Raw genomic sequence first — 14,695 nt, 5'->3', positions numbered from 1 at the left:
CAAGACAAAAACATTTCAGGATTAAGCAACCAGGCTCTCTGTATCCCCCTTATGAACTTTTGTGTTCATTTTCTACTGCTGTAGAACAAATTACTGCAAATTGAGCGGATTAAAACAACACCCGTTGATTAGCCCCCAGTTCTGTAGGTCAGAAGTCCAGCACAGCCTGGCTGGGTTTCAGAGGCTCCAAAGACCATATGAGAGTGTAGACAGGGCTGTAGACCTTCCCAGAGGCCCTCGGGAGAATCACTACCAAACACTTGCAGATTATTGGCAAAATCCGGTTCCCTGTGGTTGGACGGCTCAGTCCTGTTTCCTTGCTGCCTGTCAGCAGGGGGCTGCTCACTGCTCCTGGAGGCCTGCATTCTTCAATCAGCAATGGTGCTTTGGGTCCTTCTCACACTTCTGGTCTCTTGGGTTTCCACTTGTGCTTCTGAGTGCGTAACCTCCCCATGAGGAGGTCTGTGGTGCCACACAGCAGAGCAGTCGTGGAACGGTAGCTCAGCCTCCTCTTCACAGGTTCTGAGAATCGGGCACAGACTCTTGGGGGCCCACATCTAAAATTCTGCCTAGGCTGGCCTTTGCTTTCAGAGCTCACCATTGGCAGCCCATAACCAAGCTCCAAAAACGCCTATTTTGCTAAAGTCCTTCACTGATGAAAGAAACTCTCGGACCAGGTGAAGAGTCTGTAAGGGGCAAGTGTTGGCCCCCCAGAAGCCCCAAAGCCCCATGTACACCCCTCCAGGCGGACGACCAAAGACGTGTGTGTGACACCAGACAACTCCTCTGACTCCCACCAGATCTCATTACTTAGTGGGACAAAAGGGCCCCTTTCAGGTCACTTCCTTTTTCTCACCTGAATGGGATAAACGCCAGACCTAACTGTGAAGTTTCAAGCTATCTTCTAACTGTTGCTCACCTCCCCTCCACAACTCTGTGGTTAGCTGCAGATGAGGCGGCCCCGGGGCGTCCAGCCGCATCATCTTGTCTCCTTGTGTGCTAAGAGATATGGCTGCAGGTGTGGGCTCAGAAACCCCCTGCCCAGGCACCCTGCCTCCTTTGGAATGTCAGGCATGAGAGGAGAAAGGATGCTCTGCATGGTCCTGCCAGTCCTGGGGGTCTCTGCTTCATTCCAGGGCCCCGAGCTGCCGAGAAAGGAGGTGGAACCCCAAGTTCTTCTAGACCAGCCCTGTCACCTGGGCATCCTTGATAAAATGCAGGCTCTGATTCAGGAAGTCTGGTGGGGGGCCCCAGATTCTGCATTTATCACAAGCCCCCAGGTGACACTGGTGCTGGTTGTTGGCGGGCCACACCTGAGGCAGTGCGGGTGTAGCACCCTGGAGTCACACCAGTGATCTTCACCGTTCTCCTGAGCCTTAGGGGAGCCTCATTCGGAGCCAGGTGCTGCCTCTGAACTGGAGAGTGGGTTTGTCCAGTTATGATCCTCTGTTCCCTCCCACCACCAAAGCCAAACCCCATTCTGGGACTCAGGAACTTCCATCTGAGGCTCGTGGGCTGTGTGTCCAACAAGCACCCCCTAGGGCAGGCAGACCCCTCACAGCACTGAGCCAGCCAGCAGAGGCCACTCAAGGAGCGGGAAGGACCCAGTCCCAGTGGGAGCCCCACATCTGGTTCCTCTGCACTAAGTTCCTTTGGCCTGAAAAAGCTTTGCGCACATGATGAGGACATTTTTCCCTCTCATGGTAACCTTGCAGGGCCATGGCTCTCTGTTTCTGTCACTTAGCTGTAGGGCTCTCTTCTCTCCAGGACTTGACTATAGTGAGTATAAGTAATGAATAAGTAATTATGTGGAAGTATGTAAATATAGGCATTTATAGGATGTATGTATGTGTATACACATATATTGTGCATGCATCTATGTGCACATGCATGTACATATATGAATAAAAGTGTGTGCATATATGCAGTGTGCACATGTATGGTTATCATCTTTACATTAACATGTTTATTCATACAGTGTATACATTTTTGTATTGAGTTGTATCCTTTTATGGTTTATGCACAGATATTAACATACCTGTGTTTTTATATGTGCATATAATGTACGTATGGGGTAAAATTCATATAATATATATTTGAATATACACCTGTGCATAGTATGTGTGTATGCACATATATATACATATAAATTGCACATGTATTCTTATCTCTTGCATGAAGAAAGCCTTACTATTGACTGACAGAAATAGAAATGTTTACATGTGGGCGCCTGGGTGGCTCAGTTGGTTAAGCGACTGCCTTCGGCTCAGGTCATGATCCTGCAGTCCCAGGATCGAGTCCCGCGTCGGGCTCCCTGCTCAGCAGGGAGTCTGCTTCTCCTTCTGACCCTTCCCCCTCTCATGCTCTCTCTCTCTATCTCATTCTCTCTCTCAAATAAATAAATAAAATCTTAAAAAAAAAAAGATACTTTAAAAAAAGAAAAAAAAGAAATGTTTACATGTGGGCACGCCTGGGTGGCTCAGTCAGTTAAGCGTCCAACTCTTGATTTCGACTCAGGTCATGATCTCAGGGTCGTGAGATCGAGTCCTGCATCAGGCTCCATGCTGGGCATGGATAAGATTCTCTCTGTCTCCCCCTCCCTCTCTCCATCTCCCTTCCCCCTGCTTGAACTCTTTCTCCCTCTAAAAAAGAAAAAGAAAAGGAAGAAATGTTTGCATGTGTACATAGGCAAACATACTTCCACAGAAAAAGACTGAAAAGAAGTATACCAAAATATGAGTGTGTTTCTCCTAGATGGACTTCTTTTTTATTTTTTCTACATTTTTCATTCTAAAACACTACATTTTTATTGCCTATATAGTTAGAACAAATTGATATATTTAACTCTAGGTCCATAAGAATGAGCAATAATCTTTTCTTCTCAATAAAAGTAAGCTTCTTTAAAAATTCAGTAAGGAGTACAACTTAAGAACAGGTCCTTTGCTTTTCAGAGCCAAGGCACACTCAAAGGGGTACTGTACTGTAACGCTCAGAGTCCCCACTGCATGTCCCAGCTGCTGGCTGCCTTCCAGGAAATCACATAATCACGGGTACATCAGGTTCATGCACAGGGAGTTTGGTTTTCTCAGCTCACTGCTCTGTCCTCAGTACCCAGAGCAGGACCTGGCACAGACTGGCGGCGTCGGGGGGGAGGACCTTCAATGAATATTTGTTAAATGAAGGATTAAACCTATCCCCTGGGGGGCCAGAGGGGGGCTCTGGACCACTAGCAATGGAAGAAAAGATGGGAAAATGTCCAGAAATACTGTTGACTCAAAGAGGAAAGGAAACCATTTTACCCCTTTATTCAGAAACTGAAATTTAAGGCAGCTAGAATGTGCACATATATTAACATCCCTGTGTTTCCATGTGCATGTAATATATGTAGAGGCTAAATCTACATAGTATATATGTAAATTATATGCACCTATGCATAGTATAAGTTGTACATATATTCTTAGCCCTGTATGAAGAAAGCCTTACTGTTGACTAACAGAAATAGAAACATTTACATGGGGATGTAGGTAAACACACTTTCAGGGGAAAAAAGACTGAAAAGAACACACCAAAACATAAGTATGTTCCTTATCTAACCCCTGCTCCTCAAAATCACTTAAATAAAAGCACGTTTCTGTATCACTTGGTTTGCTCAAGGAGTTATATTTGTTACATTACATTTAAAGTTACCTTCCAGATGATACCGATTAAATTTCTACTGTAAGTTTGTTGTTACAGTGGAGCTGTAACTTAGAGAAAGCATCTATATCATGAAATGGAGAGAACTGTTTTCTAGATATAAGGTCCCTCAGGGTCAAGTCAGAATTTTCTAAAGCAGCCGAGAAAAAACTCAAAATTCACTTGTGCCAAATGTACTGCTTGCATTACCTTTGTACTCAGTATCATTTTCTAAGCTGCCACAGTCTCAAGTTCTGATTTCATTTTTTTTTTAATTTTCTGAGGAATTACAAAGAGCCAGATTGCAGTCATTTCTCTTCCCATTTGTGTCTTTGTAACTTTGATTGGGTGTGTGTTTTGAAGCTGGACCAGTCTCTCTGTGTGAGGGCATTAGGAAGACTGCAAGGCCAGTGAGGGGGTCCCCAGAGCCCCAGGTGGATAAATGACATCACCACACTACAGGATTTAGGAGCACGAAGAATTCCAGGATGCCTTTGGGATCCAAGGGTCTGACGATACGCTGGAGTCCACAGCATCTGGAAGCCCCTCATGAAAAACCTCTGACAGCTTTCTTGCTTTGAAATCCAGCCAAACAGTCTCAATGTTGTCATCATCTGTTCCCAGCTCCATATCTGCATAGCAGCTAATTGGAAAAGTGCTAGATACTGGCATAAAATTATGAAATAAATTTCATTTAACATTTTATTAATCACTGTTCAAAGTGTAATTTAAAAAATACCTCCTTCACTCTGGTGGGAATATAAAATGGGATAATCATTTTGGAAAACTGCCCGACAGTTTCTTGCAAAGTTAAATAAACACCCACCCTGTGACTCAGCAATTCTACTCCTGGGTCTTCGCCCAAGAGAAAAAAAAAACATGCCCACAAAACAAAGTGTACAAGAATGCTCATAGCCCCTTTAGTTGTAATACCTGAAAATTGGCAACAACTCAAATTCCCGTCCACAGGAGAATGGATAAATTGTGTATTCGTAGGATGGAAAACTACACAGCAATTAAGAATGAATTCCTGACACACGAATGGATCTCAAAAAACATGTTCACTAAAGGAACGTAATTGACTAAAAGACACGAATGGCATGTGATTTTAGTCAATTATGTTCCTTTAGTCAACATGTTTTTTGAGTGTACAAGAATGCTCATAGCCCCTTTAGTTGTAATACCTGAAAACTGGCAACAACTCAAACAGCTTTCCACCAGCAACAAAACCTGGTGTACAAAACCAAGCAGAATAAAAACAGTTATCCACCGCTCACCTGCTAGTTAGGCACCCAAATGACTGATGAGGCACTTCTGAGGATACAGGGCTGGGAGGATGGTTGGTGCATGGGGCCAGGTGGGACAGGATGAGGAAGATTCTCAGACACAAAGGGTGGGGAGTGGGGGTGGGGTGCAGGTGAAGGTCGGGGAGGGGAGCTGGAAGACCACCAGTTGGCCTGGGGTCTGTTCTCCCCATGGGTAGATAAAATCTTGCCGGATTATAAGGTGTCAGTGGTCACAGCGCCATCTAGTGGAATTGCTCAACATTGTCAACTCACGAAATCCTGAGAGATGATTTGAAAGCTCTCAAGGTGGGGTTTGTATCTCAAGCTGATGTGAACTTGCAAATTAATCATTGATTTCTGGCTCTCTAAATACCTGCTGCCACGGACGAGGTGATGGACTGGCTAGTGATGACCTGATCCTATCATCTCTGTGTTGCCTGAGGGCCATGTTTCAGAGATATCCATAAATGCTTATTTTGGTGACTTTGTTGCCATGAGTTCCTTGTAACCTCAGATTTGACAAACCTATCAATTCTCCTTTAGCCTTTATTACCATCCTGCTTAATTGCTAACACCTCTGGTAAGAAATATGTATCGTATACACTCTCTGCTTCAATAAAGAACATCTCTGCCTTCCAGAAAGTTCCTCGAGCCTCTTTCCAGTCAACCTTCCACCCTCTACCACCATAGATTAGTTTTTCCTGTTATCCACCTTCAAATAAAGAAAATCACATGGCATGTATCCTCAGAAGGGCCTCATCTGTCATTTGGGTGCCTAACTAGCAGGTGAGCGGTGGATAACTGTTTTTATTCTGCTTGGTTTTGTATGCCAGGTTTTGTTGGTGGTGGAAAGCTGTTTGTGTTTTTTATGAAAAGAACAACATAATAAGGCTGATTTCACAGGTCATCAATTAGGATGTAAATGTCTGAGGCAAGTAGCATGGAGGGCTGGTAAAACAGAGAAATGAAACTAATTTTTGTTTTTATCTTTTTTTCTTTTCCCAGCTGGAAAACTGGAAACAGTGAAGTGGGCGTTCACCTGGCCACTGAGTTTTGTTTTATACTTCACTGTACCCAACTGCAACAAACCCCGCTGGGAAAAATGGTTTATGGTGACATTTGCTTCTTCCACGTTGTGGATAGCAGCCTTCTCCTACATGATGGTGTGGATGGTGAGTGTACGGAGGACCCCACAGCATTGCTAGACCTCTTTAGAGAGAAAAATATGCTCAGTCAGAGGGGAATAGGAGGTGGGGTTTCAGCCCAGTAACTGTATCAGTCAGCAAATACCTCAATAAGCTGCATAACAAACCACCCCTAAACTCAGTGGTTTAGAATCACAAGAAGTTCCCTCTTGCTCACATATCTGCAGGTTGAGCATGGTTTGACTAATCTTAGCTGGCACTGACTGAGCAGTTCTGCTTCAAGCCACAGCATGGTTATGTGTGATTCAGGCAGCAGATGGGTTTCATGCCTACCCCTTACATTTGCTCATTTTCCTTGGACCCATGGCTACCTGGGGAATGCTCTTCTCATGGCAGATTGTTGGAATAATAGAAGGCCAGTGGAAACATGCTGTGCCTCCTAGGGCCTTGGCCTGTGACTCTGCCCAATATCAATGGAGTGGGGGAAATATACCCCACCTGCTCTAGCGTGGCAAAGCCACAGGGCAAAGAGCATGAAGGAAAAACGGGAGGAATTGGGGAGTAATAATCCTAGCTGTCATTGTCACTTCCTCTAACTGAGTCACAGTTTTGTCAACCAGAAAATAAGGTCATTGGACCAGGTGACCACTCAAGGGTCCTTTCTGAAGCTAAAACAAGGATTCAAGGACTGGCATTGGTTGTGGGGTTATGGCTCAAAAGAGCCTCTGCCCAAAAGCCATTTTAGGAAACACAATCATCCAGAATGCATTGCCCATTTATGACCGTACTTTTCCATTCTGTATTTCCCGGGACCATCCTAAGTTCAAATATTCTGTCCCAAAATCACCTTTTCCCAGAAACTGTTTCTCCTCTCTCAGTCCTCCTGCCTCACCTGAAAGGAACATGTATAAAATGCCAATCTTTGGTTGGAAAACATGGACTCCATAATTGCACCCTGGTCCCCAGACCTGCAGTCCTGGTCTGCTCTGCGAGATGTTCTTTGCCCTCTACATTGACAATGAGAGCAGACATTGCCCCCTGAGCAGACCACCCAGATTGTAGCCTTTTGTGCTTCTTGGGCAGAGGATCCACTGATGTGTCAGGTTGGCATCAGCCCCCGACTCACCACCTCTTCCTGCTTCTTCCAGGTCACAATCATTGGATACACACTGGGGATTCCTGATGTCATCATGGGGATTACCTTCCTGGCAGCTGGAACCAGTGTGCCCGATTGCATGGCCAGCCTCATCGTCGCCAGACAAGGTGGGACCTCCAGTTAGATGGTGACAGGGATGGGGGAGGGAGGAAGGCCTATGGGTGAGGGGAGCTTTGGGGGATCCACATGGCAATTACCAGGGTGATGGGTGACTTCAGTGCTGTGTTGGTCAAAAAGCTAACTGGCATCAAAAGAACAGGGAAACAAGCCAGAAGATCTACCCTTAAGAAAGGCAGAGACATTTTCTAGGTAGCATGCAGAGGCCCTTCTGGAGAAGTAATAAATACTTACGTAACGAGAGCTAATCTTTGCTGAGTGCCACACACTGAGCAAAGCAGTTTAGATACGTTATCTTATTTAATTTAAACAACTCTGTGGGGTGGGGAAAATCAGACCCCCATTCTATGGGTAGGGAAACCAAGGCTTAGAAAAGACAGACCCCATAGCCTAAGGTCTACCCAGCTGCAGTACCCCAACAGTGGTGGTTACCACAGGTCAGTCCTCAGTATATGGCACAGCCTCCCCTCCTTCAAATCCAAGCTCACAGATGGACACCCCTTCCAGATGGCCATGCCCTTTGCTAGCACCCACTCTAATTTATATGCCTGATTTGTGCTAGATTGCATTTGTTTTCAACAAACACAATGTGTAACTACAACACTTAGCATAGTGTTCCCCTAAAAGTCCTCACGAAATTCTACTGGTTATATTATTTTTCTTAATAGTGCTCAATTATTTAGAAAAAGAATTGAAGACAGTGTAGAGCAGTTGGGCGATGGTACTAAAATATATCAGTTTCACGGTGAGCTCATGAAAGGCTTAATAGAACTGTCAAGTTTATTCCTTTCTAGAAGGAAGTTTCAGAATTTGGGGAACTATATTTGGTTTTTGGAATCATTCACATTTCGCCAGTGATCATGTTTGAAGGTCAACAGACCTTCTGAAGGTCAGAATGTGCATTTTGTTCTAGTCTGTTCTGTTCTTTTCCATTCCTTTCTACTGAAAATACATATTCTATTGAAAATACAGGCGGTAGCTTGGGAGGGAACCACCTTAGCAAATGAGCCAACAGACCTGCCAGCTAAGTCTCTGGCTGTCAGACCAAAGGGTTAGGAGAGTGCCTTGGGGAGCCCCTGTACTATCCTGAGATCAACCTCCCTCATTCAAGTTGACCTCTTGTCCTTGCAGGCATGGGAGACATGGCCGTGTCCAACTCTATTGGGAGCAACGTGTTTGATATCCTCATCGGCCTTGGTCTCCCATGGGCCCTGCAGACTCTGGCTGTGGATTATGGATCCTACGTAAGTGGGTTTCCCCTGTGATTTCTCTTTAAATCTTGGGCTCTGCAGACTCTGTTTTCAGGGCAAAGGAGATGAGGAAATACTAATGCTGGGAGGCAAACAAACTCTTCCTCATCAAAGTCCTTCCAAAACCAGGCTTGCGGGAACATTCAGGACTCAAGTACAGGGTTGGCAAACTTCTTCTGGGAAGGGCCAGATAGTAACACTTTAGGCTTTGTGGGCCAGATGGTCTCTGTCACAACAACCCACCTCCGCAGCTGTAGCCTGAAAGCAGCCATAGACAATGTGCAAATGAGTGAGCATGGCTGTTTCAATACAACTTTATGTATAGAAACTGAAATTTGAATTCCATATAATTTTTACATGTCATGATCTATGGTATAGGATTCTTTTCATTCTTTTCAACCATGGAAAAATACAAAAATCATTCTTAACTCATGGGCCACGCAAAAATAGGAGGCTGACCAGATTTGGCCCATGGGCCATCCTCTGCCACCCCCTGTCTAGTGTGTTTGCTTTGTGGGAAAAATAATTTCATTCATGGAGGAAGGGATACAAAATACAAGATGACCCCCCTACCAGGGGTCTGGCGACAGACCCCGTGAAGATGGCCTCCATGCTTTTTCTCAAGGCTAAGCTGATTGTGACTTCAGGTGGATTTACAGGTGAGTGACACGGAGGGTCTAGCTCTCTTTCCCAATTTGTTAAAATGTTTGCCCTCCGCTAATGGCAACTCTGTCCCAGACACTCATTATCCAAGGACTGAGGAAGAAATTGCAGTTGGGAGATTTTTGCCTAGACATGGGAATAAAAGAGTAACATGCCTCCAGATTTGTTAGACCCAACTCACTGCTGGTGTTTCTCCAGATGTGCTGCCGAGCATTACCTTAGTCTATCTGCACAATTTGTTGTTAAGCAATGCTATATCCTATAGAAAATACTGTGGCTCATTTTATCAGATGACGGTTGTCTTCCAAGCTGCTTGACAAATGGCTGTTTCAACCAGGGAAGGTATCCAGACAGTTGCAATGAAATTGAAATCCATGCAGACAGTCCACGTGTTTTTGGTTCATCTGAAGTTACCCACTGCCTGAGAAATTTCACCAGAGGGTAAAGATAAGCACAAGAAGATGGAAAGAAGCAGAATATGTTCTAAGGAGTGAAGATCTCTGCTCTGTTGTCAGTGAAATTGGGTAATGACATGGTGAGAGAGGCCACATTCCCTGGGGGGGGGAAGCTGCTTTCAGGAGGTAACTATGACATGAAATCTGAATAACTAGAGAGAACCAGCCAGGGGGATATTGGGGCAGTGTGGAGCATTCCAGGCAGAAGGAACAGCCAGTGCAAAGGCCCTGAGGCAGAGATGCACTTGGCATGTTGGAGAGACAGAAGCAAGTCCAGTGTAAGTGGAGTAGAGTGAGCATAGGGGAGGGTCCCATGGTTTGACAGGCAGTTAGGAGGCTAGGCAGGGACAGATCATGTGGGTGCTCATCAGACAATAAAAAAATGATGATATTCAAACTTCCATGACAATATGGATTTAGAAAATGATGTTTTTGATGACTTTTATGAGAGATTCAGCAGCATGAGTTTTAATCCTGCCCTAAGGTATAAGGACCCCTTAGCCTTGGCTAACTGTAATGTAAACAGATATCCACCAGGAAGGCCAGTTCTTCAATAGCCCCCAATAGTGCACTCTAAACCTCATCCCTCCCAGACTACTTGCTGTCTCAGACATTACAGAGAGCCAGGCCAGTGCCCCTCAGAGTCATTGTCCCTGAAGGTGATCTCCTTCAGAGGCAGACTACTCTGCCTCAGAGGCACACATTCATTCTCCCATTGGAAATGATGTCCCTTCTTCCAGGTGTGTCTCATTCAGAATTCCTCTCTGGACCCTCCCCATCACCACCACCAAATGGGGCCTCTCTCCATAGCCTTTCTTTCTATCTCACTCATGGCCCTTGTCCTAAATCTTGAATTTGTTTCATCTTCTTAAGTGATGCATATAAGAGAGACACTGAAGAAATGCCCTCCATGTTGGCCACTGAAAGGACATCATCCATTAGGTGGTCACAGGGTTCCAGATAATGTTCCGAAGGATTTTATGAGTGACATTGTTGTCAGTCAGGCACTTATGAAGGGACTCACATCAACCAAATTCACAGGAGTTTGATGTCTGTGCTAGAATGGCAATAGATGGTAGTAAGATATACAAGTGCCAGATAAAAAGCATACTTATTCTGGACAATTTGTGCTCCATTTTCCTGGAGAAAGATCTTAATGTGGGAGTTATTTTGTTTTTCAGGTTTTGTTTAGTTTTTTTGTTTGTTTTTTCTTTTTTTTAATTGAAGTGTTAGTTGACACAAAATGCTAGTTTGAGGTGTACAGCATAGTGATTCCACAAGTCTCTGTGTTATGCTGTGCTCACCACAAGTGTAGCTGCCCTCTGTGACCCTACAACACTATTACAATACCACTGACTGTTCCCTATGCTGTGCCTTTCATCCCCATGGCTTTTTCATTCCACACTGGAGCCTGTACCTCCCACAGGTGGGAGGTATTTGGGGAGCCCCATGACCACCCATTGCTTTTGGAGCACAAAACAACATCATCCGTCAGTAACATAAAGAATATTCCAAGGGTCACATTCTTGGAGATTGGCTGAAGGTCAGTCATGGTTCTAGGCTCCCCTAAAAGCATGCAACGTTTAAGTCACCAGACCTGCTGCATTAACACATTCTGCATAGAAGATCAAATTAGAGTTTATATGTTAGAATAAGTACCACTGCTACTATATCACAAACCCCCAAATTTCCCTGGGGTAGCCCAGCAAAGCTTTATTTCTTGCCCCAAATCCATTGCAGATATTTCCATTCTGGCAGCTCTCATGGATCTCCAAACAGAAACTCAGGGACTAGGGCTTATTTCATTCTGTGGTTCTATCCTCTTGGAGTCCTTCTCCAATAGACGCACAGAAAGCAGAGAAAGCAAGGGCATGGAAGATTATGTAGATCTTTTTTTGACAAGAACTGAAGGTGATGTGCGTCCTGCCTGCTCCCACCCATTGTTCAGATGAGTCAAATGTTCCCACCAAGAGGCAAGAAGTATCCAGGACACTTGTTTAGCTATTTTAGGAGAGGAGATGCAGGTGTCAGTGGACATTAGCAGCCTCTAAAGTCTGGGGCATCAGGTTGAGAGTGGGAGCCAACAAGAGGGTTTGCTGGATAACCTTTTACTGGAGCTGTTGAATTGTTGTTGTCTGAAGCATAAACCCATATCGTAGGGTTCTCTCCCTGCCACGACAACCATCCTGGGGCACATTGGCCAATCCTACCTCTTTGAGCTCCTTTTTTCTGGGTCATATGTGGACCCTTCCTCTCCCAGTTAATATACCTTTCCTGTACTTAAGTTGAGAACAATATTATTGATTGTATTGAATTTCTCTCATTAAAGTCACTGCTTCCTTAAAATACAAGTTCACCTTGATTCTGTTTTGCCATTCCTCAAATAATTTCTTGGGTTTTCTACAGTCAAGTCATCTTAGCTTGACTTTGTTATTCTTTTTTTCTGATTATAAAAATAGCTCATGGTCTTTATCGAAAATTAGAGAAACTCTAATTAGAGAACACTCTGGAGCAGTGCCTGCCCAATAGAACTTTATATAATGATGGAAGTGTTCTGTATCGTACTGTCAAATACAGTAGCCACTAGCTCCATGAGACTTTTTAAGAGCTTGAAATGTGGTTGGTTCAAGTGAAGACCTGGATTTTTAATTTCATTTTAATTAATTTCAATTTATATAGCCACATATGGCTTATGGCTGCCCATGTGACTCTGCAGATTCAGAGGATACAATAAAAAACATGCATAGTTCAATCCGTAAATATCAACTGCTAATATTTTAGCATATTTTTCTTTCCACTTTGGTTCACATAGCTGAGACTTCACTGTAAAATTGCTTTTTTTTACTCCTTATGATAGCAAACACATTTTCCTTAAAATCTTATAGAAACATCATCTTTAAAGACAACCTCATATTCTAGTTACACCAAAATTTACTTAACCATGCTGCTGCTGTTAGACACATACTGCTTCAAGATTTTCACGGTTATAAGTAATGATGCAACATACATCTTTGTATATTGATCTTATTGATTTTAGAGATCTATAAAAATTCTACGTAAAACTGTATTTGCATTTGAGGTTATTTTCCTAGAGCTGGAGTTGTTACATAGAATATGAACACTTTGAAGCTCTTTACACATGCCTAATTATTTTTCCGAATGACAGTATTCCTTACATTTTAATTTGTCTTTATTTCATTTCTGAGATTTGGAGGACAGCTTCATGGCACAGTACTATTCTTTTTTTTTTTTTTTTAAACACAGGCTTTACCCCGGCATTCTGACCACAGGAAGCTCCATGAGGGTGAGCTTCCTTGTGGCACATAGTATGGGGCATGTACATACTTGAGCCATGAAAAAAGTGTCAAATATATTGGGAATAGCACAACCTAACTTCCTTTGGAAATGCTACTAGTGACCCTCTGTCATTATTTAATCATACTCAGTCTTGGGTGTCTCCCTCCCTCCACAGGCTGCTCTTTGTAATGTTCCATCTCTCATTTTATGGTTCACATTTAGATCCCATCTTTACTGGCACCCCAGACTCTGCCTAGCTTCTATGCCCCTTAATCCAGCTCAGAGCACTGGGTGTGGATCTGTTGAGTTCCCCAGCAAACCCACCTGGTGTGTTCTTGTTTCATTTCCTCACTTACCGCTTATCAAAGTTATGAAGAAGTAAAAGTCAGACCTGTGTGAATTTTAACTACTTTTTGTTGCCTCTGGTGAAGACTAGAGAGTAGTGGCTAAAGAGCAGGCAGCAAAAAGATGAAAAGAAACCATACTCTAAATATCCTGGAAAATTGATCCATGAATAATAGACTTTTACCACATTGACTCTCTCCAGCAGCAGGGGATGCACAGACAGGGGCAGGGGATGCACATCCTTCCAGTGTCCCTAAGATCCATTGATCCATTGTGTTTATTTTTTCTTTACTGTGGTTACAACGTACAATCGTATAAGGTAAAATCAAAACCTTTCCAAACAACAACAACAACTCATTCTAGATACAAACCAGTTCCTCCCCACAGCTTTGAAATCTCCCTGACTGAACATGGACATCAGACCTGAAATTCCAATTCAGCAAAGCAAATTGTCTGCCGTAAATGAGCCCCACTGATCTGCCCTCCTTTCCCATCCTTCTGACATGCTCCCAACACTCTTCAGAGAGCAGAAAATTAAGCATAATTTTCATTCAGTAATATCCACAGCCATGAAAACATATGCTTTTCAGGTTCCAAACTTTAGTGACAGGGCAACATCATGAAGACAAAAATTCAGGCCCTCTTAGATGTTTGGCTCAAATTCATGTTTTCCATCTGTAGATGACATCATTGGGTCACTCTGGTCATTCTGCTGGGATTGTGCAAGGAGCACATCTAATCCTGTGGTTGAAGATTACCCTGAACTGAAGTGCAGGGGAAAATATAGGAGAAGAAACAGGCCACTTTGGTGATCAACAGCCATGGCACATAGGAGAGTGCTCCTGGGGGAACTTTTGGTCAGAAGACTGGAAAAAGACATGTCATGTTATATTTTCATCCAAATGCTATTTCTGTTCTCAGTTCCAAAGAGATCTTCATTTTATGCCCAGGATACAAGCATCCAATGTAGGCCTCGCTTTGAAGCAGAAAATCAGTAATTAATCTATAAACTGTTCATGAACCTCAGGGAAATCAAGATTTTTTTATATATGGTGTGAGGTAAGGGTCCAGTTTCATTGTTTTGAATGTGGACATATGTTTGTTTTAGCAACATGTGTTAAAAAGGAGATTTCATTTTGAACTTTTAAAATTCAAAGGACACTATTTAACTTATTTTTTTATTTATTTTTATAAAATTTGAGTATAGTTGGCCCACAATATTACATTAGTTTCAGTTGTACAACTTAGTGTTTTGACAAGTTAATACATTATGCTTTGTTCACCACAGGTATAGTTACTGTCTGTC

General features: G+C 43.5%; 1 protein-coding gene across 2 annotated transcripts in view; it reads left to right on the top strand.

Moving 5' to 3' along the window:
* The window catches only part of SLC24A3 (solute carrier family 24 member 3), a 495,689-nt gene that overhangs the window by 455,221 nt on the left and 25,773 nt on the right, over positions 1–14,695 (top strand). The window contains exons 13-16 of one of the 2 annotated variants that reach the window (XM_064572768.1): positions 5,967–6,133; positions 7,255–7,369; positions 8,511–8,623; positions 9,630–9,823. In XM_064572768.1, coding sequence (XP_064428838.1) covers positions 5,967–6,133; positions 7,255–7,369; positions 8,511–8,623; positions 9,630–9,737 — 503 coding nt within the window. In that variant the 3' untranslated portion in view covers positions 9,738–9,823. Of the gene's footprint in view, positions 1–5,966; positions 6,134–7,254; positions 7,370–8,510; positions 8,624–9,629; positions 9,824–14,695 lie in introns of those variants that run through there. The other variant, XM_045885360.3, reaches the window with a different exon arrangement.

Source organism: Mirounga angustirostris, unplaced genomic scaffold (assembly GCF_029215605.1).
Source record: "Mirounga angustirostris isolate CCGP_5_RB_7025 unplaced genomic scaffold, mMirAng1.0.hap1 SCAF_10, whole genome shotgun sequence".
NCBI lineage: Eukaryota > Metazoa > Chordata > Mammalia > Carnivora > Phocidae > Mirounga > Mirounga angustirostris.
The sequence above is the reverse complement of the archived record's forward strand: the minus strand, read 5'-3'. Positions and strand labels throughout refer to the sequence as shown.